This window comes from Schistosoma mansoni, chromosome 7 (genome assembly GCF_000237925.1).
Source record: "Schistosoma mansoni strain Puerto Rico chromosome 7, complete genome".
Lineage (NCBI taxonomy): Eukaryota > Metazoa > Platyhelminthes > Trematoda > Strigeidida > Schistosomatidae > Schistosoma > Schistosoma mansoni.
The window spans coordinates 5,780,314-5,808,247 of NC_031501.1; the positions used below are offsets into that span (position 1 = coordinate 5,780,314).

Consider the following 27,934-nt stretch of genomic DNA (forward strand, 5'->3'; position numbering starts at 1 on the left):
AGAGCACTTAACCGAGACTGATAGGTCCTGGGTTCGAATCTCGAGAGGTGAGATCGTGGATGCGCACTGCTGAGGATTCTCACAATAGGACGAAACGGCCGTCCGAAGCTTCCAGGTTTTCCATGGTGGTCTAACTTCACTTGACTCATGATCTCAACTATATATAATTTTTTTTTCAATGATCCTCTAAAATTATATTAAAACATTAAATATTTGTTTTCTCTAATCTTTTTCTCCAGTTGCTCGTTGTTATATTCACACTTTTAACCATTTATATTGATGTTATCTGAACAAACAAACAAACTGACGAAAACAATATTAAATAAAATGGAATTCAATGTTCAATTGATTACAGTTTGTTTAAAAAATTATCATCCGTTGTTTGTCTATACTCGGTTAAGAGTTAAATACTCAAATAAAAAGTGATCTCTTTTGTTGAACTTCGCCTTTAAAACAAAATAAATATAATGCCTTTGCATAGTTGGTGTATACATCTATGCCCTTTATGTATGTATGTATGTGTGTGTGTGTGTGTGGATATAGTTGACAGGTTAACTTTTCACACTTCCAATCTCTTAATATGACGTTTTTTTATAACCATTATTATTATTATTATCATTATTATTCTTTGTATCACTGCTGTTAGCATAATCATTATACACATTATATAATATTAAGTAATCAACAATGTTTCTTTTCATCAATTCATACTACCATTAGTTATTGTACTTTGATCATGTTTAAATCCAATGGATGTAATTTATATGACTATTATTATTATTTATTACATAAATAAAAACAAACAAACAATTCACCCCTTATTGATAATGTTGTTGTATTCAATACAATATATGTAATAAGGTTACTTGTTCTTCATTACATATATCTATATATTCCCTCTTTATGGTGACGGGTAATGGGAAAAAAAGTTTGTTACTAACTAAATATTTATGTAAGCAATTGATAAATAAATAGACATTTGAATATGAAATAATTTTGATATTTTGTTTTTTTTTATAATGTATACTTGAAATATAATAATGGGATTCTGTCCGAAGTTTGTGGAGATGATGATGTTCAGAAGGATGATGAAAGCTCCACGACCAAACTATCTAGGCCAGAGAAGAAAACTCCATCATAATAGTGGAATTCAGAATGCCCTGGTACGGCCGAGAGTAGGGAGAGTTCGCTATCCCTATCGAAATGCTCTCACATGGCCACGCGTATATAGCCTCTGCCAGACAAGTCCTACTCACTGCCTTCTCGCAAACGAGGGATTGAAGTGATAAACACAACCAAAATACAGGAAAATACATATGTATATATCGCAGAATAAAATGGATCGTGGATACGCACTGCTGAGGAGTCCCATAATAGGACGAAACGGCCGTCCAGTGCTTCCAGGTTTTCCATGGTGGTCTAGCTACAATTGACTAATGATTTCAACTATGAAAATGAAAAGAATGAAATTTTTTTAAATAACTACCAGTTTTTCTGACAAAACTATTTAAGGACTTAAATAGGTAACCGCATTTCTTCAACTCAATATGAAACTCATCGATGAACTTCATATTAAATCTGGAATTGAACTCAATCTATCACTTCCTCAATGGAGGATCAATTAACAGTGAATCCATATGAAAAATGTACGATTCATAAATTGTTTATTCTAACCTCTTGAAGAAGAAAAAAAGTTATATCCACTTACTGAATTTAAGTATCAGAGAAATATGCAAAATGAAAAAGAGAAGTCCTTATACAGAACAAATAACTTGATGTAATGCATTTATTAAGTTTTTATATGAGTGGTATTGATAATACGCAACTGTTCAAGTTTATGTAAGTGAAGTGACATCTAAAACTGAAATCTACTGGTTGATAGTCGAGTACTTTGAGCACTGGGTGATTTCTCTAACGTAGGTATAAATATGAGTTCGTCATCAGGAAGTCTCTTCACTGCATCAATATTCAATTCTTGCAAAAAATAATTCTTAGAAAAGTTATCAAATGATAGTTTATAAAAACATTGAACCATGATAATTTGATGTGTTAATGCATAAATGGAGGTTGTACAATTAAATTTAAGTACCTATTTGACTAAAGGGTGTTAGGAAGTGTTGAACGGCATCTGAGCAACGTGTCATGACGAACACAATCAACCATACCGTTGCTGCCACCTTGATGTAGTGATCAGGTTTGCTTATCGTGATGAACCGTTTGCCCTACATTGACCGGAACAATCGTTCCTCAAGGTCCTACCATGCCAGGCAGGTCGACTGAAGAGCGATAAGACCAAAAGCAGCAAACCCAAGGTCTGGGAGCGAAGTTGTACTAACGACTGTATAGAGGTGTGACGGCAGTCAGAATGTCAGAGATGCTGCCTACCCATGCGACTATCGTAACGAGTGGTTGGAGACTCTGGGTGACATGACTCAGAATCTATCACAATGGTGTAGGTGTATACACATTTTTCTTCCCTTAGACCGTGAGATTAAAATCACCTTATGCCTTTCTTTCTACGAAGTAATTCTTCCTCCCTATACTATATCCTTATACACAATCTTTCTTTTATATATTAATACCATTAAAGAAACTACCTCTATGAATTTGGTGTTCATCTTGTTGTGCTAATGAGGTATGGCAACTTGGAGCGATGCATATATGTGCCTGATCCTATGTTATAGATGGATGACTGACTGAACTCATTGAATCAAAATCTAAATTGACTTTCAATGTAGACATATTCATAACACATAATCTTCATTTATTCTAATGTCACTAATGAACTCAACAAAAATACAGTCAAACATTTTATCTCTATGAGCACTGATGTCTGCGATATCTATGACTTATTTATTCTTCAATTATATAACCAATTCCCTTTGTTCTATGAGGTTTTCAATCGATTACTCATTAATTTCAATCTACTAGGGTATAAGGCATATGGTTGCTATAAAGGCTGATATTATTCAGACTACGGTAGTTGAAGATTTCGCTTTATAATCCAATAAATGGAAGATTAGTGCTTCGATCATACTAAATGTATGCACTTAAGTTGTCGTCGTTTTCTTCTTCTGAAAAACAAACAAACAATCATAACATTATTAACTAATGACTTAGAATCAAAATGTCTACACTACACTTGATACCATTAACCCGAATTGACAATGGAGAGGAGGAAATAACAAAAAAAAATTAACATTTATTATTATTCTATAATATATATGTTTATTATTATTTTTTTCAAATATTTATAGAATGCAATAAAATAGTTAAGAGAATGAATGTATAATTCCCTTTTTATTTATTGGGATAGTTGAAAGAAATATAAGTGATAACGATCATTTATCATCAACATCAGCACTGTCAATTATTATGGACATATTAATTTGAAGAGAAAAAGACGGTGCTCAAAGAAAATGAGAATATTTGGAGTTGTGAACAAAGAGGGAAAAAAAGTATGTAAATATATTCATAGCGTGGTGAGTGTAAGTAAGTACAACAACACTATATTAAACGGTACATACAAGTAATAATGATAGTAGTAATAGTGATAGTAGCACTTATAATTAACGTCTTTAATAATAATAATAATACATGAATTAATGCATATGTACTGTACAAAAATGTATTATTATTATCATTAGTAGTAGTATTTATCAATCTACTGGCAATTATAACGACCAGTACTAGTAGGCAACGTTGATTATTAAAACACAGCCCATAGGAAACAAAGAAGTTAAGACGAAAGCAGATAATAATGATAATAGTTCTTATTGCTACGATTATTTGATAAAGCATTACAATGAAAGAAGAAGACTATAATGGTCCTCCCATTAGACAAAAAGAAGAAAGTAGTAGTGGTTGGCACATAAGGAGAGAAGTAAATAAAAACACATCGTATTCAGAAATGCAAATTGAAAGAAAAAATAAGCAACCTGAAAGATACACACAAATGACAATGCATTTTACAGCTGCCAACTGAGAGGTGGTTGTTGTAGGTCAGTTGTGTTTGCCTTGACTGTCTTGTTTGTTTTAGCAAAGACAATGTGAATGAGAGCTAATTTTTTGGGGGAGGGGGATTTCACAGTTTGACATGTGTAAACATTAGGCAAAGTACATGACTCTTAAGGTTTCCGGATGAACTGTAACAGCCCTCATCATTGCCGTAGGTGTACGTTCATCTGAATTGCCTGATTTTTGACTACCTTCACCACTAAAAAATAAAAACGAAAAATTGTTGTAATCGGCGCTATAATACAAGATACTAACAAAAATAATCTCAAAAATTAAACGAATGTAAATAGTTACATATATGTCACATACAGTAGCTATGATATAATAATAGGAATGAGTGGGGAGGTGGGGACAGACGTGTATAAATCTATGACATTATTACTGCCTGTATTGATATGATATGATGAATAAGGAAAAATCTGTTATTCATGTACTTATTAATTAAGTACGCAAAGCAGATTGTACAGTAGTAAATGAAAATAAGAAACAATAGACATTACTGGAGGACTAGCGATATATAATCCCGTTGAGCTATTGAGTGAAACACAATAATCAAGTTTTGTGAAGTTTAAAGTGAACCATTTAGGCTATGGAGAGAATTGATATTCATATTCTAAGTGTTTGACTTTAAATTCGAGATATATGCGAAACTAAATTGATAAACCATTAATACTCAATAATGATCTGTAGGCTAAAGACTGTTGTCGACTACGCATAACCTGTTAGTATTTTAGTCGATTATGTCTGATTTTCTGACTACTAAAAATCACTGTTTTGACAAGAATAAATGTTATGGTAGCACCCAGAAAGGTCTCTTCATTCACCCATTAACACAAGCAGAACGAGTGAAATATTTTGATCAGTATAGTGAGTAATTTAGTGACTTGACATGGAGTTTAAGTATTAAATAATGATAATTTATTTTAATCGTTCTTGCTTCATATCTTCTGAGTCTCTCTAGAAGAAATCCATGTGTAACTTATCTTGTTTTCAGAAGGGGATTTGTGGAGATTTCAGTATTTTTCAAAGTTGAAATCATGAGTCAATTGAAGCTAGACCACCATCGAAAACGTGGAAGCACTGGACGGCCGTTTCGTCCTATTATGGGACTCCTCAGTAGTGCGCATCCACGAACCCGTTCTCGCGATATTCGAACCCAGGACCTACCAGTCTCGAGCCGAAGCCCTTAACCGATATCTTGTTTTGCATTTCAAAATATTTGAGCTACTATGTCAAGCGAATTAAAGTCTAATCGAACTGATGAGCCAGCATAAACTACAGTATGAGCAAACAGAAAATATTTATCTTTTTAAGATGACACGAACAGCACTCTTGATTGAAGTTAATGCTTTGACGATTCCGACGAGATGGTCTGTAGTGAAAAGCCAATCGAGCTAAGACAACTGCATTTTTGAGGCTTTATCACATCAATTCAAGGTCTGAGGACGAAGTCGTACTGTCGACTGTATTGGAGTATGGAGGTAGTAAAGTTTCTCTCATAAGTAGCAAGCAATTCCAGCGATGACTTTTTACTGAAGATGAAAAAAAGTTAAAAGTATCAGTCTTAATAGTAACGTACTCCTTCTTAGCCCTATAACAGAACTCCAGTTAATATTGAATAGATAAACCGTTAATGACAGAATTTATGTTGCTCCAAGCTGGTCATCACAAGCAGCGGTATTAAGAGATTTCATAAAATAAATAAGCATTTAAACAGTTTTATATAAGGAAATAATGTAACCACAGGGATTAAACGTAACTAATCAAATCAATGAAATAGTCATGATGAAATCAGATCATTTTTAAACTAACCTATCTATTTCTTTCTCAACTAAATGATATCGTGCTCGAAATGCAACTAAATGTGCATAATAAGCTGGAGCAGGGATTGACACAGAACGAGTACAACGTACATATGTATGACATAATTGATAAGTTAGATTTTGTATATCATCAGCACTAAATCTATTTACAAAGAAAAAAGAAGAAACCACAAAATGAAAGACAACAATAACAATAATATAAAGACGATCAACAAATCTGTATATGACTTAAGCAAATACCATATGTGTATAAACAGTTGTATTAAATGAACTTGAAAGTATGACAAAAACTAGCGTACTGAATGAGCAACTGTTCATACAGAAAGAAAATCGTTTTAATCGTGACAGAAATGAAGGACAACTCTCGTGGTAGTGAAAAGAAAATAGAAAGTTAAATTTACACTACAACCAGTAAGTGAGTAGTTCTTTGGAGATTTAACATAGTCAACAATTATATATGTTCTGAGGTCTAACAATTGAAGAAAAAACTTTATTATTTTTATTAAAAGCATGAAAACTTAATTTTATAAAATTTAAGGTATGGTTTTTGAAATACCTGTCTAATACATAGTAATACACCTGACCCAGCTCAGTTTCGATTGTTCATAGAAGTCAGACTTGAGAACTATCTCATCGTCACATAATTTTACCAACCTAAAATGCATTGGTATAACTGTGTTCATTAGTAATCACTCGGACAATTAATCAGTGATCGGTAAACACAAGACACTGGATACTTAGGATTTTTTGGATCAACACAACAGGTCAACGATCGTCCTACCTTCTCATCATTCTAAAAGCCTTTATGAACATCATCGAAACGCTTAATGCATTTGTAAATAGATGTTTTCATCAGAGTTATCTTTTTAAACAGATTTTATCATTTCATGAAATTCCAGAACTTAACGATGCCCATTATTAGCAAATCTAACAGGTAAGCCTGCCAATTCGTATATTTATGGAAGAAAATAAATTTTTCTTTTAAATCATATACAATTCGAATCATTGAATGAACCGGGAAAAATGCAGGAAACTAACCTATTGTCGTCCCATAATACATGGTAATGACTAGGTCGCGAAGTGCCTTGAATACCTGCATGACTACACAAATAGAAATCGAATTCCGTTGGGTGAGTAATAACTTGATCAACTGTTGTTCCAGCAGGTATATTCCCAGATTTACCCATCTGATCTTTTTTGTCAGCACAAAATAGACGTGTATGATGCCGCTTTTGCACAACAATGAAAGTAATACCAGGCTGATAGCCTAATTCTAATTTGACACATGCTTCACGAATAGCACGGAGTTCATGATTTAAAACCTAAGAGACACAAAAGTTGTTCAACAGTGTAAAATAAGATAATAGATGGATGGGTAAAACTTGACTGCAAACTAAAATACACTCTAGAGAAATTATTACAAACAAATAAACATATTTGTATACAACCCATCATGTACAAACCTACTGTTTCTTTGGTTCCTAACAGTTATCGACCTACAACAAACTATCCAGTAGTTTGAGAGAAGAAATTTTCAGAACTCATTAAGTTACGGATCCCACATAAGTATAGCAACCTTATGACATTTGATTATATTGCCAGCTGCTCTCCTTTCCCATAGTTCCTTGCTGAACATAATGCTTTCTTTAGTAGGTTGAATTCTGTATGTTAGACGAATATGAATAGATGGATAAAATTCTGTGGTAATTCGTTGACCAGAGTGTATACAGTCTTCAATTCGTTGATATTGGAAGTTAGAACAGTTTAAATATTTACTGAGTTACATCTTGAAGAAACTTAATTTGATATAATCAGAAACCCAAAGAGTTATCAGGTAGGAGTAATACTAAATGGATGGATCTTTAAAAACCTAATATAAGGAAGCTGTAAAACTTAGGATTGGGATAAATGTATGTCAACAAACATTCTAAGGGAGATGAAAAGTATAAAAATTGATGGAGCACCATTCTCAAGCCCTTTAGGATTAACAAAAGATATGACAAAGGTGCCATTAAACAACGTATTCAGGTTTAAATACTGGGTAACTACATGATATATCATATCAGGATAGTATGCAGTTATTGATGTCCAGTGGTTATACATTTATGAGACCTTCAATGTCAGAACATTAGCTGATTCGAATTAAAATATAAGTATAAATGTACAATCATATCCTAGGTTGTCAAATGAAAAGAGTAATATAACTTGGATAGGGGCTTACATTTAAAAATTGGCCTTCACCAACACCATCTCGATAGTAAATAATACGTGTTGGTTTGAAACGAGTAGCTCGATAGAATTGCAGTAACAAATCTCTAACCATTGGATATAAATCATGTATAATTTCTTGACGATGCGATTGAACACGTACAGTAGCTGAATAACGGCTTGGATGTGCGTCCATGCTAGCAACAACGGCAGCAATACTTGGTTTAGTTTTATCACCAGCTGGAGGGTGCGTAACATCTGCACCAAGAAAGATAACTGGTTCACGGAAAACAGCAGGTCGGACGCTTGGTACGATAATGGAATTGATACCGCCTAATTTAACATTGATCTTAAGACAAAGATTAGAGAGTGTCTGAGGTGATGTTTTATTCACATTTTTCGACTGAACACATTGTGTTGCAAGACCAAACATAATATCACCAACGCGCTTGACCTCAGCTAAAATAAAAGAACACACAGAACATCGTAAATGATATAACAATGTGAATCTTTACAGAAAATCGAAATGATATACACGCAGTCAATGTTGTCAGTGGCTATCCTAATAGTACATATACACAAATTCATCTTTAAACACCCGTGCTAATAGCTTACGCGTATGTGGCGTAAAATATTATACAATCCTCCATATCCGTTCGATATGCATTGCGATACAAAAAAACCAACGCTGGTCACCTTGAAAAATAAATATAACTGCCTACCAACTTTATTAGTCCCAATTAAACCAAACACAAAAACCTGTGACTTAGTTGAGATACTAAATAATACTGATAAGATTGAGCAATATGGTGTCGAATATATTTACAGTTTCGCTGAAAGTAAGGTGAAAGTGGCACATTAAGGCACCAACAAATCACTGAGGCAAAATGATAATTAATAGTATTAAAGACAAAGGGTGTATAGTGAGGAGATTAAGGCGAGAAAGCGCTAAATCAAAATTGTAGGGAACGAATAGCAAGTTAGTAAGTATTTCAAACGGCCTTTAGCAATCAAACAGTTCTCAAAACGCTCCTCGATATATAATATTATCGGTCAAGGCTGAAACTAAGAAAAAATGACTATATCGCTGAGATATTCTTTAACTTTTCGTACGGACTGACAAACTTGAGACGAAATTTTTAAAAAATTACTTTCGGCAAAACGGGCAGGGAGGAATCCACAACGACCATGTTCTATGATCTTCAATTTCATCTTAAATTAATTACCTGTTGCTTGGTAAGTAATTGAGGTTTACATAATGATGGTTGAATATTCTGTAAATGATAGAATCATGGTTTCCCTAATATATAATATTTATTCAATAGGGTTAATGTATCGGTCTTTCAAAATATATTCAGTAGAAATATGACATTGAGTTTCATGAGTAAATTATCCATTTAGCCTCTTTAGCATAGCACAGGTCAGTTAAGATATTACCTCCCAATTTCTCTCTTCAAAGTGTCTACATACTATCGTGTGAGAAATATCTTTTAGCGCTGTGTACATAAATGTGATGGGTTGGGCATTAAAAAAGACTAATGCACGATTAGAAGTATAATAGTTGTCCAACTTGAGGATAAAATACTATCGTTATCAGTTAATAACTAGAATAGTTGTATAGAGAGTGAAAAGACTGAAGTTGTAAAACTATATTATACTGACGGCCTTGAGCGACTAATGAAACTTAAGATTTTCGGATGCACGAATCTAGAACGCTAATGCGAATATTTTGCTCCTGGAACTCGTGATTTTCATATCTCGTATTTCGAAAGGATTGGATGATAGCTGTTAACATCAGTATGTTAGGATTCAGGAACTAGGGTCAAGAAGATTTAGGTTTAGAAGTTAGGTTTAAAAGGACATAAGGCTAGGGATTATGGTCTAGCTGGATTATATGACTGTAATTTCCAACCTAAATGATGGGTACTTAGCACCACTAAATCTATTCATGGAGTTGAAACTCCTAATTTTTATGTGTCTTAGAGCTCTGACACGGAAGCTGCATACTGGTTAACTATTTTTCGTTAATCGCTTAAGGTCGTCAGTATAGTGTAATTTTACCACTGAGATTTCAGTTCCTGTTTATCGTATACTTCCAATTCATAACTCTAAAGTGATGTACCTGATTGTCAGAAATAACCGATACTCATCTCAAAGCTAGAATTTCCGCCTTCCATTTTTATAAGCGATTTGACGAGCCTACAGAAGATACTCAGTTAACTATAAATACAATCTTCGTTGACATTCGCTAGGAGATATAAGGCGGCCTGCTTGAACATCTGGGCTACCTGTTCCTGTCATCTAGATATTTCAACAAGTCATCTAATTTTTTTTGTTTTAATACATCATTATGACTATTAATTGTATAACCTATTCAGGTGCGTTTCTGAAAAGTGTACAACCTTTCGTTGTACAATTTACAAAAGGCCCAGCCAGAGATATCGCGGTTGCTGGCAATATGCAGAGAAAAGAATGTACATTATTTAGATGTCGATTGACTGGACTGATATCACAAAACTTCATCTTCTATTTTATTTCTTACAATTACATTTCTTTTTCCACAAAACATTCAGTATTACTTAGCCAGTAAAAATAAGTAACATAAAAATATTAATTTAAAAGTGAATTAAAACGAGAGAAAAAAACGAACCGTAAACAGGAGTTTTCCCAGGAAGAACAACTACAATCAACTGTAAACCAGCATGAGTATTTTTTAAATATCGAAACATTGGTTCAACTTGATCTTGACCAGTAGCATATTTACAAAAACAAGGTTGTCCTAAAATGGGCATACCAGCATCATTGGAAATTTTTTGAAGTTGTAGAGTAAACAGTCTAAGCATACAAGGTATAAGGAAAAAAAGTGAGACAAGTAGAGCGAAAATCAGCTGAATAATCAAATACCTTGAGAAAAGAGGTTATGAGTGAGTAATTATATTTACAAGTATTATAGTAAATAATTGACATATTCATCAGATACTTGGATATAAGCAACACTCTAAGCGCAAAGGCTAATAATACTACCCGGTTCCTTAAACTGATGTAAGCAGAGAAGGATCCGACGCAAGAACTTAATGGCAAAAAGTTAAACGTCTTATCTATGATATCTTTTTATTCACGATCAAACCTTCCGCTTTTTACAGATATAATATAAGGACTACACATAGACCATTATCTTACTCTAGTTATAAATCGTGTTTACCAAACTTGATCAGTCAGACTAGATGACTTCTACGCAATGTAGTAACAGTAGTTAGATCGATCAATAAATTCCGATCACAAATGGGAAGGCATTAAGCAGTTGCACAGAAAGCTATTTGTGTATTGGTTTATGTAACAGAAGAGTATTCTTTGAATTCTACATTCATCAAAGCTAGACTGTCGCAAGAAATCAATGAATATAGGTGTAACCATTTCTGTTATACGTATACAATAGCAATCTGCAAACTGAAGAAGTAGAACCTAATAACAACTGTCTTACTAAGTATCTAATATCACAGATTCATATTACAAAGACGATAGAAAATCTAAACTGACAAATCAACACACTGGAGTTATTAATTTCATTAGAATAAATCTTAGGTTAGACCTAGAAATTTTTTGTTAATTGACTGACCGAAACTACAGATTTACACGTCATTTAACCAAATAAGCTAGTGATATGTAATTATTAGGTGCATTCTACAAGAAATTAGATAATTGGTCGCTTTGATGAGGCGCACAAAATTCAATGAAGACAGCCTTATCAGAGAATATTTATTTAAGATGTCAGAAAACAATGAATACACATTCATGTATATAAGTTATTTTTAAATAATACAAATCAATAACCAACCTGAGTGATTCTTCACGAACGATGCGCTGTGGTGCAAAACAAGCGATTGCCCAAACTTTTATTTCAATACCTGAAAAGAATTGTTTGCCTCGCATATCCCATACACCAAGCTGTGGAGAAGCTTGGGCTTTAGTGCGTCCACCATACTGGATCTTTGGTGCTGGAATGACTCGACCTTGAATTTCAGCCATACGTGTGTTAACATTAATGCCGAACATTTGTAAATGAGGATCAGCATTGAAATTAGCTCGCTTCACCTGTGTTTTTATTTGATGAATAAATTGATTAAAGATAATAGAAAGAAAAAACTTGCCGAAAACACTTTTTTAAAAACTTCAAGACAGTATAAAAAATCCCATGTTGAACATGTCAGCTATCATAAAACTAAAAACCACGGAATAATACCAAGACACTACTTACTATATATGAGTAGTATGAGGACATTATACATTATATACTACAGGTTATCTGTAAAGTGAACTTTTTATTTAAAAAAGGAAAGTTCATACAAGTATTGGGTTTTAATACTTAACCCAACTAGTTCATTTTCCACGACTGAATAAAATACTTCAAGGTAACGATGGGTTGCCTAAATCTTATGTAAATGAAAATTAAGTGTACGTGAACCGAACTGGAAGACAAACGACAAAATGTATTCACTAATTTAACATAAATAACAAAAAAATTGTACTTCGCCAGTTTGCCAAAATACCAAATATAAATATCTGCGTATATTCATGTGAACAAATCGATACCTACAAATGGATAATTACATTTTCATTACTTAAAAAAAACAGACAAACCATGAGGATAAGGAACAACGAACAAAAAAAGAATAGTTATAATTGAATAGGCTTACGAGATTATTGATTTCTTTCTCACGATCGGGAGCTGAACGAGCTGTAGCCTTAATCATAGTAGACGTCTGCATATCAGTTAACTTTTTAATACATCTCTGACCTGCTACCATGTTACAAACCTCTAATGGTAAATACGTGTGCTTTTGTTCTTGACCAACTTGAAGGCATGGTAAATGAGGGTAGCTATAAATTTCAGGAAATTGAGAAAACGAGAAAACCTTACAAATAGTAAAACGAAGTAATAAGAAGTGAATAATTTGTAGTGACACATTGAAATATGATATAATTTAACTAAGAAATACGGGATTTCTGTATTTGGTTTTGAACTGCACTATTTGTGTGGAAGGTAATCTTACTATTAGATTATCCAAACCGAAATGTAGATGCGGCGTTTGACCCTTGAACCCATTTGTTGAATGGTTAATTCCTTAACCATTAAGTCAATGCTCCAAACAGTAATATGTAACTGAGTGGTAACTTATTGGTTGAACCAATCAACATACAGTCAGTAAGACCCGAGCTCAAACTTTGTTTTGCCTAGTTTGATTTAGACAATTGAATTATAACTAACAATTAAACAAATACGCAGTTTAAAGCTAAGTGAACAAGAGATATCCTTGATTATTGAGTCTCGTTTAGAAAAGCTGCTATCACCTAACACTGATTTACTTTCAGTCTCAACTACTAGCAGATAACTAAGAGAATGAAATAAAAATAGATGTCTGTTTTGTTAGCTACCTAACAGATGATGATTACAGTGGGAAGCATGTGGAAATTTTTGCGCTATTAATCAGTAAAACTTTGCGGAATAAGTTACTGTAAATACGAACATGGAGTTAGGAAATCACAATGATTGTGAAAGGAAATCTGTAGATTTCGTGAGAAAAAACTGATTTTTTAAAAAGACACCTTGGTAACAGATTTCTCAAATTTAAGATGTGAAATAGGAATAAATTGTTTATTTACAGATAATGGTTCAAGGATTGCCGACAACTAACGACAGAGGGTTTATATATTGATTTGTAGATCCTAATGTTCAGTGTTTAAAGTCGGGATCTTGCAATTCTACAGTTCCTAACAATATGAGAAATGAAGATCGGTCATTATCCAATTGTATCGGACAGCCACCATTCAGGCAACTTCTCTTCAACAAAACCGATTTCATTCTATATTACATGCCGAAGAATTATTCAGCATTGAAAATCGATACATTATTTTGGATGTATAACTACTTCTTGTTGCTAAAGTGATAAATCTGTCTGAACGCTTGAATCGGTTTTCTAAGCTCGCCTAATAACCCCAGACTAAATCTGCACAACCTGAACACAAGAGAAAAGGAGCCAAGCGTGAAGAGAACGCTTTACTCCGAGATTAATTTATGTACAGAAAATTGAGGGTGTTTATAGCATTCCGAATAGCCTTGACTTCCGGAAGGTTCTGGAGCCCTACTAAACATAGTAGCAGGATGAGTAATTATCCAATCAGAAATGTGACACGCAACCCTCCACTTTCTAAATGTTTCTGAGAAACTCCTGGCCCAGCGTTCGCAGGGCCCCTCTGAACTTTTACGAGGAATACTTTGGATCTCCCCCCAACATAAAGATGCTGAGAAGCAACTTTCCACATACCTAGCAGTTAAAGTTGTATTAAACTCATTTTTGGTTTTTCATCCAACATGACATAATTATTTGTAACAGCTCTAAAAAAGATAACTGTAACTGAAACCATTAGACAAACAACGAACAAACATTTAAGCACTGGAAAACAACATCTAATCACAAATGCAATCCATAAAAATATCAATTAAATAATAATATTCCTCACTCCAGGCGTATATTATAACGTTCTTGAAAGTATTTAGCAACAGTACATTCAACTGTAGCACCAGTATCCAATTGTAAAGGGAATGATTGAGTTTGAGAAGGTCGTCGTGTCACATTACACACACGATATTTACGTCGCATTGTACCACAATGAGTGATTTCAACTTTTAAACCTTAATGTGGAGGAAAAAAATTACGAGAAATTGAATTATACAATTCTATAAATACTGAAAATAGTATACACTTGAAACTTTATAGCTAATTTGCAATTCATTTTTATCTATGTGATTACGTATTCAATTCATGTGTGTTCTTAATAATTAGATGACAGATTTTAACTCAATTTGTGAAATGTAGTCTGGGTAATAGTCAGGTGGGAGTACCGAATATAAACGATTCATCGTTATTTTCAAACAAAATTATATAAAACCGAACAAGAATACAAATATATTTTCTGTATTTAGTCGATTTGTCCAAGCTGAGGTATAAATGAGTAGTTCGTTTATCTATCAAGAGATGACTATACTGAACAGTGATCTGCTTTGTATTACTATATAACTGTAAAACATATATAGGGTGGTAAAGTTTGATTACATGTACCTTAGAAGTATTACGACAGCTCGGTAAGATAATTATAATTTATGGCTGAAAACTTTATCCTTTATAATCAGTCAGTGTAGCGTAGATCCATTCATTCTTTACTTCTCTTCAGCACTAATATCTCCTTCAATAATCGGTTTTACTTACTCTTTTCGAATTATATTCTCTCTAGGTCTATTTTTCCACTACAATGAATATTATTATTTATTGTCGTTATACTTAGTGTAAAGAGTATCACTGCGATAATTATGACAGACTGCAAAGCAATTCATATCTGACTGTTAATAATTTATCATTTATTTATGCTTCCATTCATATATATTTTGAACAATTTGTCTGTATAAAGTAATTAAAGGGTCTAATTTTTTTCTGGCAAGCGTTTTTTTAGCTTCTTTTCTACGGGATAGGGGTGCTAAACCCCTGTTCTAGCTTTCACTATCCTTATATGTCGATCTTATATAAATACCTGAGGAGAGATTCCATAACAAGGGATAGAAAAGCTAGATCATCTTCGAAGTCCAAATAGTCTAGTTGCACTCAATCTGTTTAATGTATTCCGTGCTTTTCCTCAGATGTCGCTTTTATAATCCAGTTAACCACCAGAAGAGAAAGGGAAACAGTAAGCAACCCTGTCTGACTTATGTCCTCACTTGGAATAAGTCTGTCAGCTGTCCTCCATGCAAGACTTTGCACTGTAGTCCGTCGTATGAATTCCCTATGGTGTTGACGATCTTCTCAGCTACTCACACCATAGCGAAGAAAAAGGTTCAATAAGGTTCTCTTATACATATTGTCAAGCGCCTTCTCATAGTCAAGGAAGTTGATGTACACCGACCAATTCCATTCAACTGATTGTTCAACAATGATCCGCAGTGTCGCGATTTGGTCTGCGCACAACCGATCCTTACAGAATCCGGTCTGTTGATCTCAGAGCTAGCTGGGCGTCTCTAATGAATCTTTGATCCGGTTCAACAACACTGTTGGAATTGTTTCCTGGTACCGATAGTAGTGTGATTCCCCTGTAGTTTGCAGAATTATAGTCTAGTTCGGTATTAGTACATTTATCTTTGTTACTATTATACCTAACTCGTTGTATCGTGACAATCAGCAATACGATGTTTAGCACTTCTGAAGAACACATCTGAGTTGGGGATAGAATACATTGTAATGTAAACAGGCATTTGTTACAAGGATGACCACACCTACAAGGCTGAGCCATGCCATACCGATCAATTCTTCCCGCGTTTACCATTGCTAACCTTCTCTCCGTGTTAAATGTTGAATATGAATTTTCTCAATCATCTCATGTTCAGCTCCGAGGATCGTGTGGTTAGGACTAATGCCATTACAAGTTCTCACATTGGCTCAGGTCCCTTTCTTTGGTATTTTCATGAGGTATCCTTCTTTCCAGTCTGTCGGAACTTGTTCTTCCTTCCAAATTTTCTTAAATAGAACATGGAGCATGTTTGCAGTTACCTCAATGTTTGACTACAGTGCTTCAGCTGGTATGGTGTCAGGTCCTGCTCCTTTCCCATTCTTGATTTTTCTGATGGCCATGAGGACCTCTTCGATTATTGGTGGAGTGATAATTATGGGAAGGTCTGTGTGTGCTGCTTCGATGTCCTGTGGATTCAATGGAACTGGTCTACTTAAGAGTTCCTCAAAATGTTCTACCCATCTGTTTCTCAGTTCTTGAATATCGGTGATTGGCTTGCCTTCTTTGTCTTTGACTGGTCTCTCTGGTTTACAGTATTTCCCTGCTCATTTCTTCGTTGTATCATATAGTTGTCTCATATTTCCTTCTGTTACAACTTTTCCAGCAGTCATTGCTAGATCTACCACGTATTTCTGCCTGTCGGCTGTAATGCTCCTCTTCATTCTCTTGTTTGCTTTTGTGTACTCGGTCTGTGCCTTGACTTTCTCTGTTCTTGTTCAGCTGTTGTTAATTGCAGCCTTTCGTAAAACTAGTCTTTATCTTCTTAATTGCTATCATTGATGAGAGCATAACAGTGCATAACATTCATTTTAATCCCTTCCTTCTTTGTTTAGGAGGATGCTTTGATGATTCTGGATTCACGAAATTTCTATCCCATAGGTGCTTTTCATGCTTCTTTGGACAGCATCAGTGCAGCTCCCTGTGTGCGAAGCAATTTCTTCACGATCAGAGTGCAACAGCATCTCTCCCGAAGCTTATCGTTACTGTTTAGCTTGGGTCCAATGTGTTCCACTTATTCCGAGAACCGCCAAATTGTATCTCCTCATTTCTTTATCTACTCAATTGTTCCTCCCAGTCTCCCACATTGTCCGGACATTCCATATACCTATATTGATTGTTCCTCTGGTTGGAAGGGGCATTGGCCTCTTGGTTTCCGAAGAATTTCGGCTTTCACCATGGGGCGTCATAGCTCTCCTAAATGAAGATCCATCAACTCCCAGGGTAGAGTTTAAATAGTTTGCATGATTTTTTTCGGTTCGCATTTTTCTTTAGCTAGATTGTTTTCTACTGGATAGGGTTGCTAACCCCATGCCCAACCCTCCTTGTTTATCCGGACTTGGGACCAGCAGGGCTACAGGCGGAGTAAAATAATATATAGAAAAAATAAAAATGAAGCTACCTTTAATTTCTTTCGTAAATTTTACTCGCTGACTATCAGTTAACGGTCGACGTTGTTCATTCTTATCCGATATATCTAATACTTCGCACATAAAATCAATAACAGATTGTGCTTTGTAGAATGCAGTCGCAGATACTACAATTTAGGAGGGAAAAAAAGCGATTCAGTAAATTTTATTTAATTCACACAGAAGAAACAATATTAATGATAATAATCACCTTTAGATCGAGTTAAAACATTGAGTCAATTAGAAAAACCACTTAATAGCTGTAGAGTTGTCCTACTTAAGTAAATATTTCATCAAGGATAAAATATAAATAAATAATGTTAAATCCGTAACTAATTTCATCCAAACAAACGAAACTAACCATCGATATTTAGCATCATACGCCATTGAGAAGGTCGAACACTCTGATGAAAACCAAACCACACTTCTCGACCCCCACCGAGAGGATTTTCATATCCATCAGGATTTTGAAAGAAAGATCTACCAACTGGTGTGTAGCTATTAATATAAATAAAGAAATTCAACGATTAACGGTCAGCATTTCATATATTTTCAAAATATTTACTTTCAATAACTGTGAACTAGTAGAACCAAAACATAAATGATGGATTGTATCGCACAAATGTTGAACTACGGGCGTCATTAGGAATCTGGGCAAATTTAACACAGTATAATAAAACTCCTCTACTTCCGATATATACTTATGTAAATATAACCGGTGTTTGTAACTAACATTAAAAGGATCCTCATAACAAGAGGAATATGTAAAATGATTCGCTGTCCAAGATTTTAGCTTACTATACGTGAAAATAATTTCCCATGAACTTTACAATTCATAATGGCAGTAAATATCTTGGTTACTTTCAACAATAGTGATTTATTCGTGAAAATTAAGTAACTTTTTTGCACAGAATGATTGAATAAAAACAACGAAATGAAAAATATCAATGATTGGAATCCACACTACACTACAGAATAGAAAAATTCGAAAAGAGATAAAAGGTGGATAGATTTCTATTTTCCCGTGATTGATTCGAAGCTACTGAATATTAATAAATGGAAATCACCCAGATACTGTAGTTTCATATGTCTCTACTCCATACTAGGCTTACTCTAGTATATGTTGTGACAGTTCAACATCAGTCACAAAGTCCCAAACCATCCTAGTAGGTTAGTTTGAATAAATTAATTAAATGACCTATGATTATTACACCTACGCAAAAAACTACTCAGTATCCATTTCTGTCAGATGATACTGAACCGCATTAGTTTACGTCGTCACATCACGCAACAGAATGAGATTATAAGAAAATTGAAGATGAAATCACTAAAATTGTTTCCAAAGCGATGAAGAGGAAAGGACCAATTAGAAACTAGAAAGGATGCTCAACAATTATGATCGAGTGAATAGGACTACACCTCGGCGATCGATTTCCATTTTTCAAATAAGGATTTACAGTACCAAAATTTTAATATTTCAATATGTCCTATACCAAGGTTAGATGATTCATAGGTTGGGGTTATATCCTGAGCTGATCAGTTTTATAATTAATCTAATCTACTTTTATTGCAAGTCGTGATTTCGCGAAGAGTTAGTGAAGACCAGATATTCACAACACATACTTTAACTAACTCAGTTGACGCAAGTACACAAACACAATAAACAAGAAATCATATTTTATTTTTAACTGCTAAGAATGCTTATATGTGTTGGTGCGCAGCTAAGGTATATAAGTTTAAACTAGTCCATTGTTGAACCGGGTTCTATACTTTTCAACTGACTTTAAGGGATGTGCTCTTAATACGTTTTAAGTTGTTCAAAATTGTTTTACCCTAAAAAAGACATTTTAGCACACTAAAATACACTATACAATGCTACCGAAAAGAGAAAATGGAATTAAAAATAGGAAAAGTACTACCTCATGCTCGGTAAATGACGCATGATAACATCCAACGAAATGACAGCATCATTTGGAATATGTCGGTTATGACCACCGAGAGCTTCTTCCAGGGCGAAAAGAGAGACTTCCGAAACATGTTTAATGGCAACACGAAAAACTCGGTCTTTTCCTTCTCCAGGTAGAGTAACTTCCAGTTCAACCTAAGAAGCAATAAAAAGTAGTAAGAATCTGCTAACAACCAAAACATGAAGAAAATGAGTTAGTTCATTGTAAGGGAGCCTTGACAGCTGTCTCAAGCAAAGCCAAACACTGATAAAATTGTTGACGAAACACTGTTTAACTGAGACCATCTAATCCGAGGGACAAACTGGATTACAAAGAACTAATAATTAGATTAATATAAGACACACGCCTATCAGCTGGGAATGCTTAACAAAATGAGTGTCTTGGTGATTTTAAGTTTTACTAAACAACTTTTAAAAATTCTAAACACGACCATAATACCTTAAGCATTATGAACTTTATGGCAATGTCAGTAAGTCCTATAGGAAGAAGATAAGTGAACATTACTAACTGATGTGTGAGCGAGGAAGATAATGATTGATTGTTTGCTTAGTCAGACTAGTAGATAGTCTGACAGGTATCAGATGAGCTATATATTGTCCTACCCTTATTCTGATTGTGACTGTTGTCAGTTTTTGGTATGGAAATATACTTGTCAGTTAGTCAGTTACAACGTAGAACTTCGTACGTACGTACATCAGTTCGAGTTGCCATACCACATTAGCATAGAGATGAAGTTGTCGATTCAAATCCCATATTGGTAGAAGTAGTAAGAGTATAAGTATTATGTGAAAGATAAGGGTTTGAAGATGTTATTGAAGGAGTATAATACGGTGAAATAAATTTGGAAAGAGAAAAAGGATACGGACATGAAGAATTCAGAAGATTAGAATTTGGTAGAACACAAAGAGTGTATGCACCTTCACCATTGCAAACGATTTTGAGAAATGTCATTCAAGGTCTCTAACCATCGGTTGCTATCATCTCGCGAATCCCAACCAGGTGGTCTACACCTACCAACACGGCCCAGTCCACTTGTCAGCGACTTCATGGATTTATGCCATGTTTTGGTCTGGCCGCCCCTAGCTTTCTTCCAACCTGCTCCTACACCATAAAGCATTGCACGTCGGGGCAGTCGGTGGTTGGGCATACGTAACACATGTCCCAGCCATCTCAACTGATGAAGTTTCAATACTTCATCAATCGATTTGCCATCCTTACCTAGTACCCGTTTCCTAACATCTGCATTACTTACCCGGTGGTCCCAGGATATACGAGCAATGCGTCGAAGACACCTATGATCGAATACTAGTAGCCTACGAAATATACTTGCGTCCTAGTCAGGCTCGTCACGCGTTCTTGATCTGAGTTCTGTTGAAGTCCTGTAGAACAAATTCTGGAAGGGTATCTAGTGTAGATATTCGTCTAAGGTAAATTAACGCCCCATTTGTGTAGACAGGAAAACCGAGCGTTATAACACTAACTTGGAGTGACCATTCGACTAGCTATGGAATAAATGTAGAAAAATGCACAGAACACTGTAACAAGTGTCAGATTACTGTAAGTGAACCACTGTATTATTTTATAGAATGTATGGAATGTGGCCAGCAGCAGAATCCATGACACGTGTTTCGTCCTATTCAGAACTCGTCCATTGGATGTACCTGCATTACAGAGTTAACTGTCGTTTTATCACTTAATAACTTAGTTGGTGTTCTGACTTGGGGACTTGTCGAGTGAAGTAGTACTAAACAGTAAGAAAGATAACAGGAGCAACGAGGTATAAGGAAAACACATCCAAGATGCCGATATTAGATGACCAGCTCAACCGAATGCTACAATAACAGCAAGCACAACTTGATGCATAAATGAGGTTGTTGGAAACTATGACGCAACAGTTTAGCATCCACTACTCGAATTCACATGCTATTTCAACTACTCCTTGTGATGCAGTTGCCAGCAGCATCCTAGTATTCAATTATGACCCCGAAAGTGAAAATATCTTTCTCACATAGCTCAAGCGTTGGAAAGATACATTTAGAATAGAACTATGTAAACAAGATGATACGTGGAAGACTCGATTGTTGACGCGTAAGTTGGGAAGTAATGAACATACACGCTATGCTCAGGCTCGAGGAGATGGTAACCCGACTGTCTGAGATATTCGGTGAATTATATTTGGTGTTTAGTAGTCGATATCATTGTTTAAATTTGGTGAGACGTGAAGCCGATGATTATGGTTGCCTAACAGATATCGTCAACAGCGTGTGAACGGTTCAAGTTACGCTCATTGAAGGAGGACCAATTTAAACAATAAATATTCATCAAAGCTCTCTAGTCAACATAAGGTGCTGAGATTAGGACAAGAGTTTTAACTCGACTGGATCAAGACCCAAACGTCACACTTAGGACACTAACAGATGAGTGTAAACGGACGCAAAATATCGGACACGACAATGAATTAATTCAACAGGTAAATCTTAATTTAACCTGCAGTAGTGTCAATGCTTTTACCAGGTTAAGACTTGAAAAGCTGAGAACACTGCAAACAACTCGTAACAAACCAACGACCGCATGTTGGTTATGAGATGATTGGCATTATGTACGATTCTGACCATCTAAGAAGAATAAATGTCTCAGCCCAATAAGAAACATAAGCGTCCCCGATATGTGGTGAAATTAGCCGAATCTAAATCACTTTCTCTGGTAGCAGCTTTCCAAATAGATAACATTCGGAGGATGTGTGTTACTATCAAAATAACGGGATATCAACTCGTCTTCAAATTGATACGCAGTCCAATATTACCCTGGTGTCTAGAAAAACATATAACCTGCTTGAGAAACCGCCAGTAAAGCCATCTAAGAAGACTGCTAACAACGCATCGGGAGGAGTGCTAAAACTGGTTGGCGAATTACATTGTGAATTTTCCTTCAATGGAACTAACTGTAAAAGAACATGTTATCTGACAAAACCGCTAAACCTTGATCTTATTGGTCTAGATATGCTAGAAAAACTTGGAATAATGGATTTAGCCATTAACAGTGTCTGCAACGTATCGTGTTCGTCACTGGACACCCTGATACTTACGAAAAAGACAGGTGAAAGGTTGCTAGAAAAGCTAAGGAGGAAATTTGCTCCTAGTTTTCAAAATAGCCTTGGTCACTGCACCAAGGTGAAAGCTCATTTGACAGTAAAACCAGATGCTAAACCTATTTTTCGTCCAAGACGTCCTGTACCAAATGATTCTCTTGAACCAGTCAGTTAGGAACTTAATCGTTCACAACGAGCTGGTGTAATCTAACCAGTCAACTTCTTCTAATGGCTCGCACCGATCGTAGTGAATAAGAAGGCCAATGAAACTAAATGCATATGTCCCGACTTCTCAACCAATTTAAACACCCCCACTGGATGTATATCAGTATCCGTTACCAGATCCTGAAGACCTGTTTGCTAAACTTAATGGTGTAACATGTTTCTAAAAAATAGACTTCTCTGATGCCTATATGCAAGTGGAAGTAGATAATGATTATAGAGTGCATCTGACGATCAACACTTATCGAGGGTTATTTCAGTATACCCGCCTAACATTTGACATCAAGACCGAACATGCCAGCTTTCAGCAAATAATGGGACAGCAGCTTACTTAGATATCATGGTTAGGGGTTCTACAGACAGTGAACGTTCTGATCGACTACATCAAGTTCATAACCAAGTGATAAGGTATAGTTTCCAACTACGTGAAGAAGAGTGTATCTTCTTCATGCATTCGTTCAAATACCTCGGTTTCATCTTAGATCAGAACGGTTGCTGACCAGACCCTGCCGACATAGAAGCCACTCAGAAGATGCCTGCACTAACAGATGTTCCTTCATGGGATTGATTAGTTATTACAGCACGTTTCCCCCTGAAATCCATCCAGTGAGAGGTCTCCTGAATGAATCATTATCAGAAGACAAACCTTGGCAATGGTCAGCAGAATATCAAGCATCTTTCGATAAAGTCAAATCAATGCTCAACTGAAAGCTTTTTGGATACACTTCGATCCCAGTTTGGGAATTGTTGTTGCATATGATGCCTCTAGTCATGGAGTTGGAGTAGTGATATCTCACGTGTTTCCGGACAAATCAGAAAAGAAAATTGTTCATGCTGCTAGATTACTCACCCCAACCGAGTGGAACTACGACCAGATAGAAAAGGAGGACTTTGCAATCACTTTCGCTGTTAAAAGGTTCCATAAAATGCTCTACGGCCGTACGTTTTCTCTACTGACACTATAAACCTTTAAATGCAATTTTCGGTTCTAAGAAAAGAATTTCTGTCTATATGGCTAACAGATTACAGATCTGGGCGTCAATGCTTCTGAGCTATAACTTCAATATCAAGTATCAGTCAACAAATACTATCGGTCAAATCGACGCTCTCTCGATTGATTGGAGTTCAACACCCTGAACCGGAGGATATGATCATTGACTCCATAACTATAGATCTAGAAATACGGAGTGTAGTGGCATATGTCATTCAAAACACTCCAGTGTCATCAGATGAAGTCAGAAACGAAAAACTTCGAAACTCAGTCCTACAAGAAGTTAAAAAGTTTCACCTAGAGGGGTGACACTCGAAGATCAACTCCACAGAGCTTCAGCAGTTCTACCAGCGCAGATTATCTCTCTCAATACCCCCAAATGCCCTGGTACGGTCGAGAGTTTAGAGAGTCATCCCTCCCTATCGAAATGCTCTCGCATGGCCACGCATATACAGCCACTGCCAGAGAAGTCCTACTCACTGCCTTCTCGAAAACGGGGGGTTGTTTACGAAGTTGAGAGGACAAAAGCGAATGTCAGGCGCTTTAACCGGGTTGGTGGACACGGAAAGTCCACCTAGGGGAGTTGGCAAACCCAGATTCCAAACCAATGGTGCACATGGGCTCCAGTATCCTGAGGGAACAAATGGAGTATGAACCAATTGTTGGTCACCGGCTACCATGGGACTACATCTCCTCACGATGCTCCACTTCCTTGTGGATCAGATCTTTCGGTCAAAGGCTACGGGTGTGGGCCCCTAAGAAAACCACCTGCTTCAGTTTGGGCACCTGGGCAGTATCACAGCCCTCAAGCAAATCGAATGACATTTGTATGGCGCGTATGTATCTGGTGCTTCCTTGTACCAATATTTATGTGTTTAAATAAAAATAAATCTCTCTCAATAATCAATGACCGTCTTTTGTTTGCCGAACGTATCGTAATCCCAAAGAAGCTTCAACCAGAAGTGCTTGAACAGTTGCACGCAGGAAATCCTGGAATAAATTGGATGAATGTGTTAACACGATGTACAGTAGCCTCATTTAGACGCCCTACTGGAACAGCTATTTCGTTCGTGTATAAAATGCGCATTAGAAACAAAAGCACGGCGAAAGGCAGAACTGCAATCATGGCGAATACCACAGTCACCGTGAAAGCGTATATACCTGTACTTTCTTGGTCCACTTCATGGAAAAACTTACCTTTTGATAGTTGATGCATATAGAAAGTGGCCAGAAATTATTCTCATGGGACATTCGACTGCAAGCTGCACAGTCAGAAAACTACTTCAACTATTTAGTCGTTTCGGGGTTCCAGAAATAATAGTTGGCAACAATTAAACACATTTTACGTCTAACATCTGAATTTGTCGACAGAACGGAACCAACCATGTCCGAACACCTCCATTCTATCCCCAATCCAACGATCAAGTCGAACGCTTTGTTGGTACATTTAAAAATGCTCTGCAAACATCAAAAGGGTTGCGGACCACTGAAGAGATTTTAGAGGAAATTCCTGCTAATCTATCGTTCTACACCGAATCCTGACAATTAACGGGGTCTCTCCAGCAGAAGCTTTACTTGGCAGAGAAATACGAACGCACTTAGATGTGATTCGTCCGACGCCAGCTCTTGAGCCTCAACGAAACAGATCGATGGAGAAACAATTCAACTAATATCATGAGGCACAAAGACGATTGTTCATGCGCTTGGAGGTGGACCCTAACACCAGATCCTACGAACCTGCTCAAAGAGGATGTGGTAGCGGGATATAGGTTGGATTAAGCCATACTCCATGCAGAATTGTCTGGGCATGCTAATTGGCTATTTCTTAACTAATCAACACTAGAGGATACTTGAAGAAGATTCTAGAATCTTCTTATATAAAAAATCATGAATATACCAGTTTTTTTTCTTACTGTGACTCCCACTTCCCAGTCAACCTTATTTATTTGGAATATAATTACGTTCCCGTTCAACTTTGCTCTAATTTAGAGGCGTTTCGAGTGGAGTAGCGTCCAAAGTACACTAAGCGATAGGAGAAATCATAACAGATAGTAAATTTTGCTTGTTGGCAAATTAAACTTACTTTATAGAAAAAACTTAAGTTTCATAGCCAAACCAATAACTAAAACAGGTTTTGCAAAAATATATAACAGTAGTTTACCGACAAAGTCGACCATAGGAATAAAATTTACTGTTACTTCTATTGAAACTGGTTAAAACACACATACCTTCTCTTTACTGATTGGAAGTGGCTCACGAGTATACATATTTCTGCGACCATCAAAGACTGGTTTCTGATTGTAAAAGTATTTTTGATAGTGCATTGAATTGACCATAGTCTCAATTATTTCACTTGATATACAAAGAAATGTTAAAGAGGAGTTCAATAGAAGTAAAACGATTATATCGCGGAAAAAAAGATTTTGATATTTTTACCATGTGAAACACACTACACCCTAGTTCACCATATTTTATTGCAGTCTATTATTCTACAATGGGATACCGAATACATGTGCACCACACAAGTCATTCGATTTGTGTGTGGGATGTGATACTGCCCAGGTGCCCAAACTGAAGCGGATGGTTTCCTTAGGGACCACACTCGGAGCCTTCAACCTAAAGGTCTAATCCACAAGGCAGTGGAGCAACGTTAGGATATGCGGTCTCATGGTAGCAGGTGGCCAATAATTGGTTCATACTCCATTTGTTCCCTCAGGATACTGGAGCCCATGTGCACCATTGGTTTGGAATCTGGGTTTACCAACTCCCCTAGGTGGACTTTCCGTGTCCACCAACCCGGTTAAAGCGCCGGACATTCGCTTTCGTCCTCTCAAGTTTGTAAACAACAGTAATGCCACGAGAATGCAGTGAGTAGGACTTCCGTGACAGAGGCTATATACGCGTGGCCATGTGAGAGGATTTGGAGAGGGAGTGCTGACTCTCCCCACTCTCGACCGTACCAGGGCATTCGGGGGCCAACAGACTAGAGGAAACTTTAAGTCAAGTCTATCTACTTGTTTGGAATTATTACTGGAGTTAATCTGCAACTTAGAGCAAACCTGTGCTTGCTTTAAGATTTAAATCTGTATATTTTACAAGAGCAGTTGGAGTTGTACTGTACATGAAATACTATTCATCATTAGTTATAAGGTGGAGAGAATATTGACATTAATCCACTAATCCTCAAAGAAATCGGCAGTGTTTATACTGAATTAAAGTAGGACAAAATTCGATTTTAGTAAATATTTTCTCATATCCTCAGGTAATATAACCAAACATTAAAATTACATCAAAATATAATTTCCAGACGAATTATAAGTGAAAACATTTGAAATGTGAGAGGAATGTTACAAGAACAGTTACGAACAATAAACCTACCGGTTCACGCGTCTTGGACATTTTTCAGGTGTGATAGAGACATCATAATGATGAAGAAATCCTTTAGGCATTCTTATTTCGAAGTGGTTAGCTCTTAAACTGATGCAACGACCCTCTGAACCTCTTCCAGGTCGAGCAGGTGGCTCAAATTGTATAAGATGTTGAGTAGACGCAGACGAATGTCCACTTCCGCTCCCTCCAATAGATCCACCGGCACCACCAGAGCCACTGCTATTACTTCCTGGTCCTGCACTACTACCAGCTCCTCCAACGCTTAAAGGAGGTGCGTCTCCAACACCACCTACAACAGGAGGAGAGGAGCCACTACCGTTTGCAGCACTCCCATTACTGACGTTATGGACAACTTCAGTCGGTCCATTACTAATCCCGTACGGAGCCCCGGGTATTTTAGGAGCCATCCCACAGAGAGGTGGAAGAGAATGATTACCATTATTAACAGTGGAGCCTGAAGATCCACACCCGATTGGTCCGACTATATT

The 27,934-nt window shown here is 36.2% G+C and overlaps 2 protein-coding genes across 2 annotated transcripts in view; one reads left to right on the forward strand and one right to left on the reverse strand.

Annotated features, from left to right (window-relative positions):
- Nucleotides 1-988, forward strand: part of Smp_140000 (putative tetraspanin-CD63 receptor) — a 34,942-nt gene extending 33,954 nt beyond the window's left edge. The window contains exon 9 of the mRNA XM_018798691.1: nt 240-988. Coding sequence (XP_018653608.1) covers nt 240-290 — 51 coding nt within the window. The 3' untranslated portion in view covers nt 291-988. The remainder of the gene's footprint in view (nt 1-239) is intronic.
- A 3,222-nt stretch (nt 989-4,210) lies between these two features.
- Nucleotides 4,211-27,853, reverse strand: Smp_198380 (putative eukaryotic translation initiation factor 2c; the record flags this gene model as incomplete). The annotated part of the gene is made up of 13 exons (XM_018798692.1): nt 4,211-4,214; nt 5,830-5,982; nt 6,879-7,162; nt 8,062-8,507; nt 10,699-10,883; nt 11,884-12,140; nt 12,743-12,926; nt 14,568-14,739; nt 17,782-17,916; nt 18,150-18,286; nt 19,708-19,889; nt 26,285-26,408; nt 27,435-27,853. The coding sequence occupies 13 exons, from the start codon at nt 27,851-27,853 to the stop codon at nt 4,211-4,213; spliced, it is 2,682 nt and encodes an 893-aa protein (XP_018653609.1).
- Between the last annotated feature and the right edge of the window lie 81 nt (nt 27,854-27,934).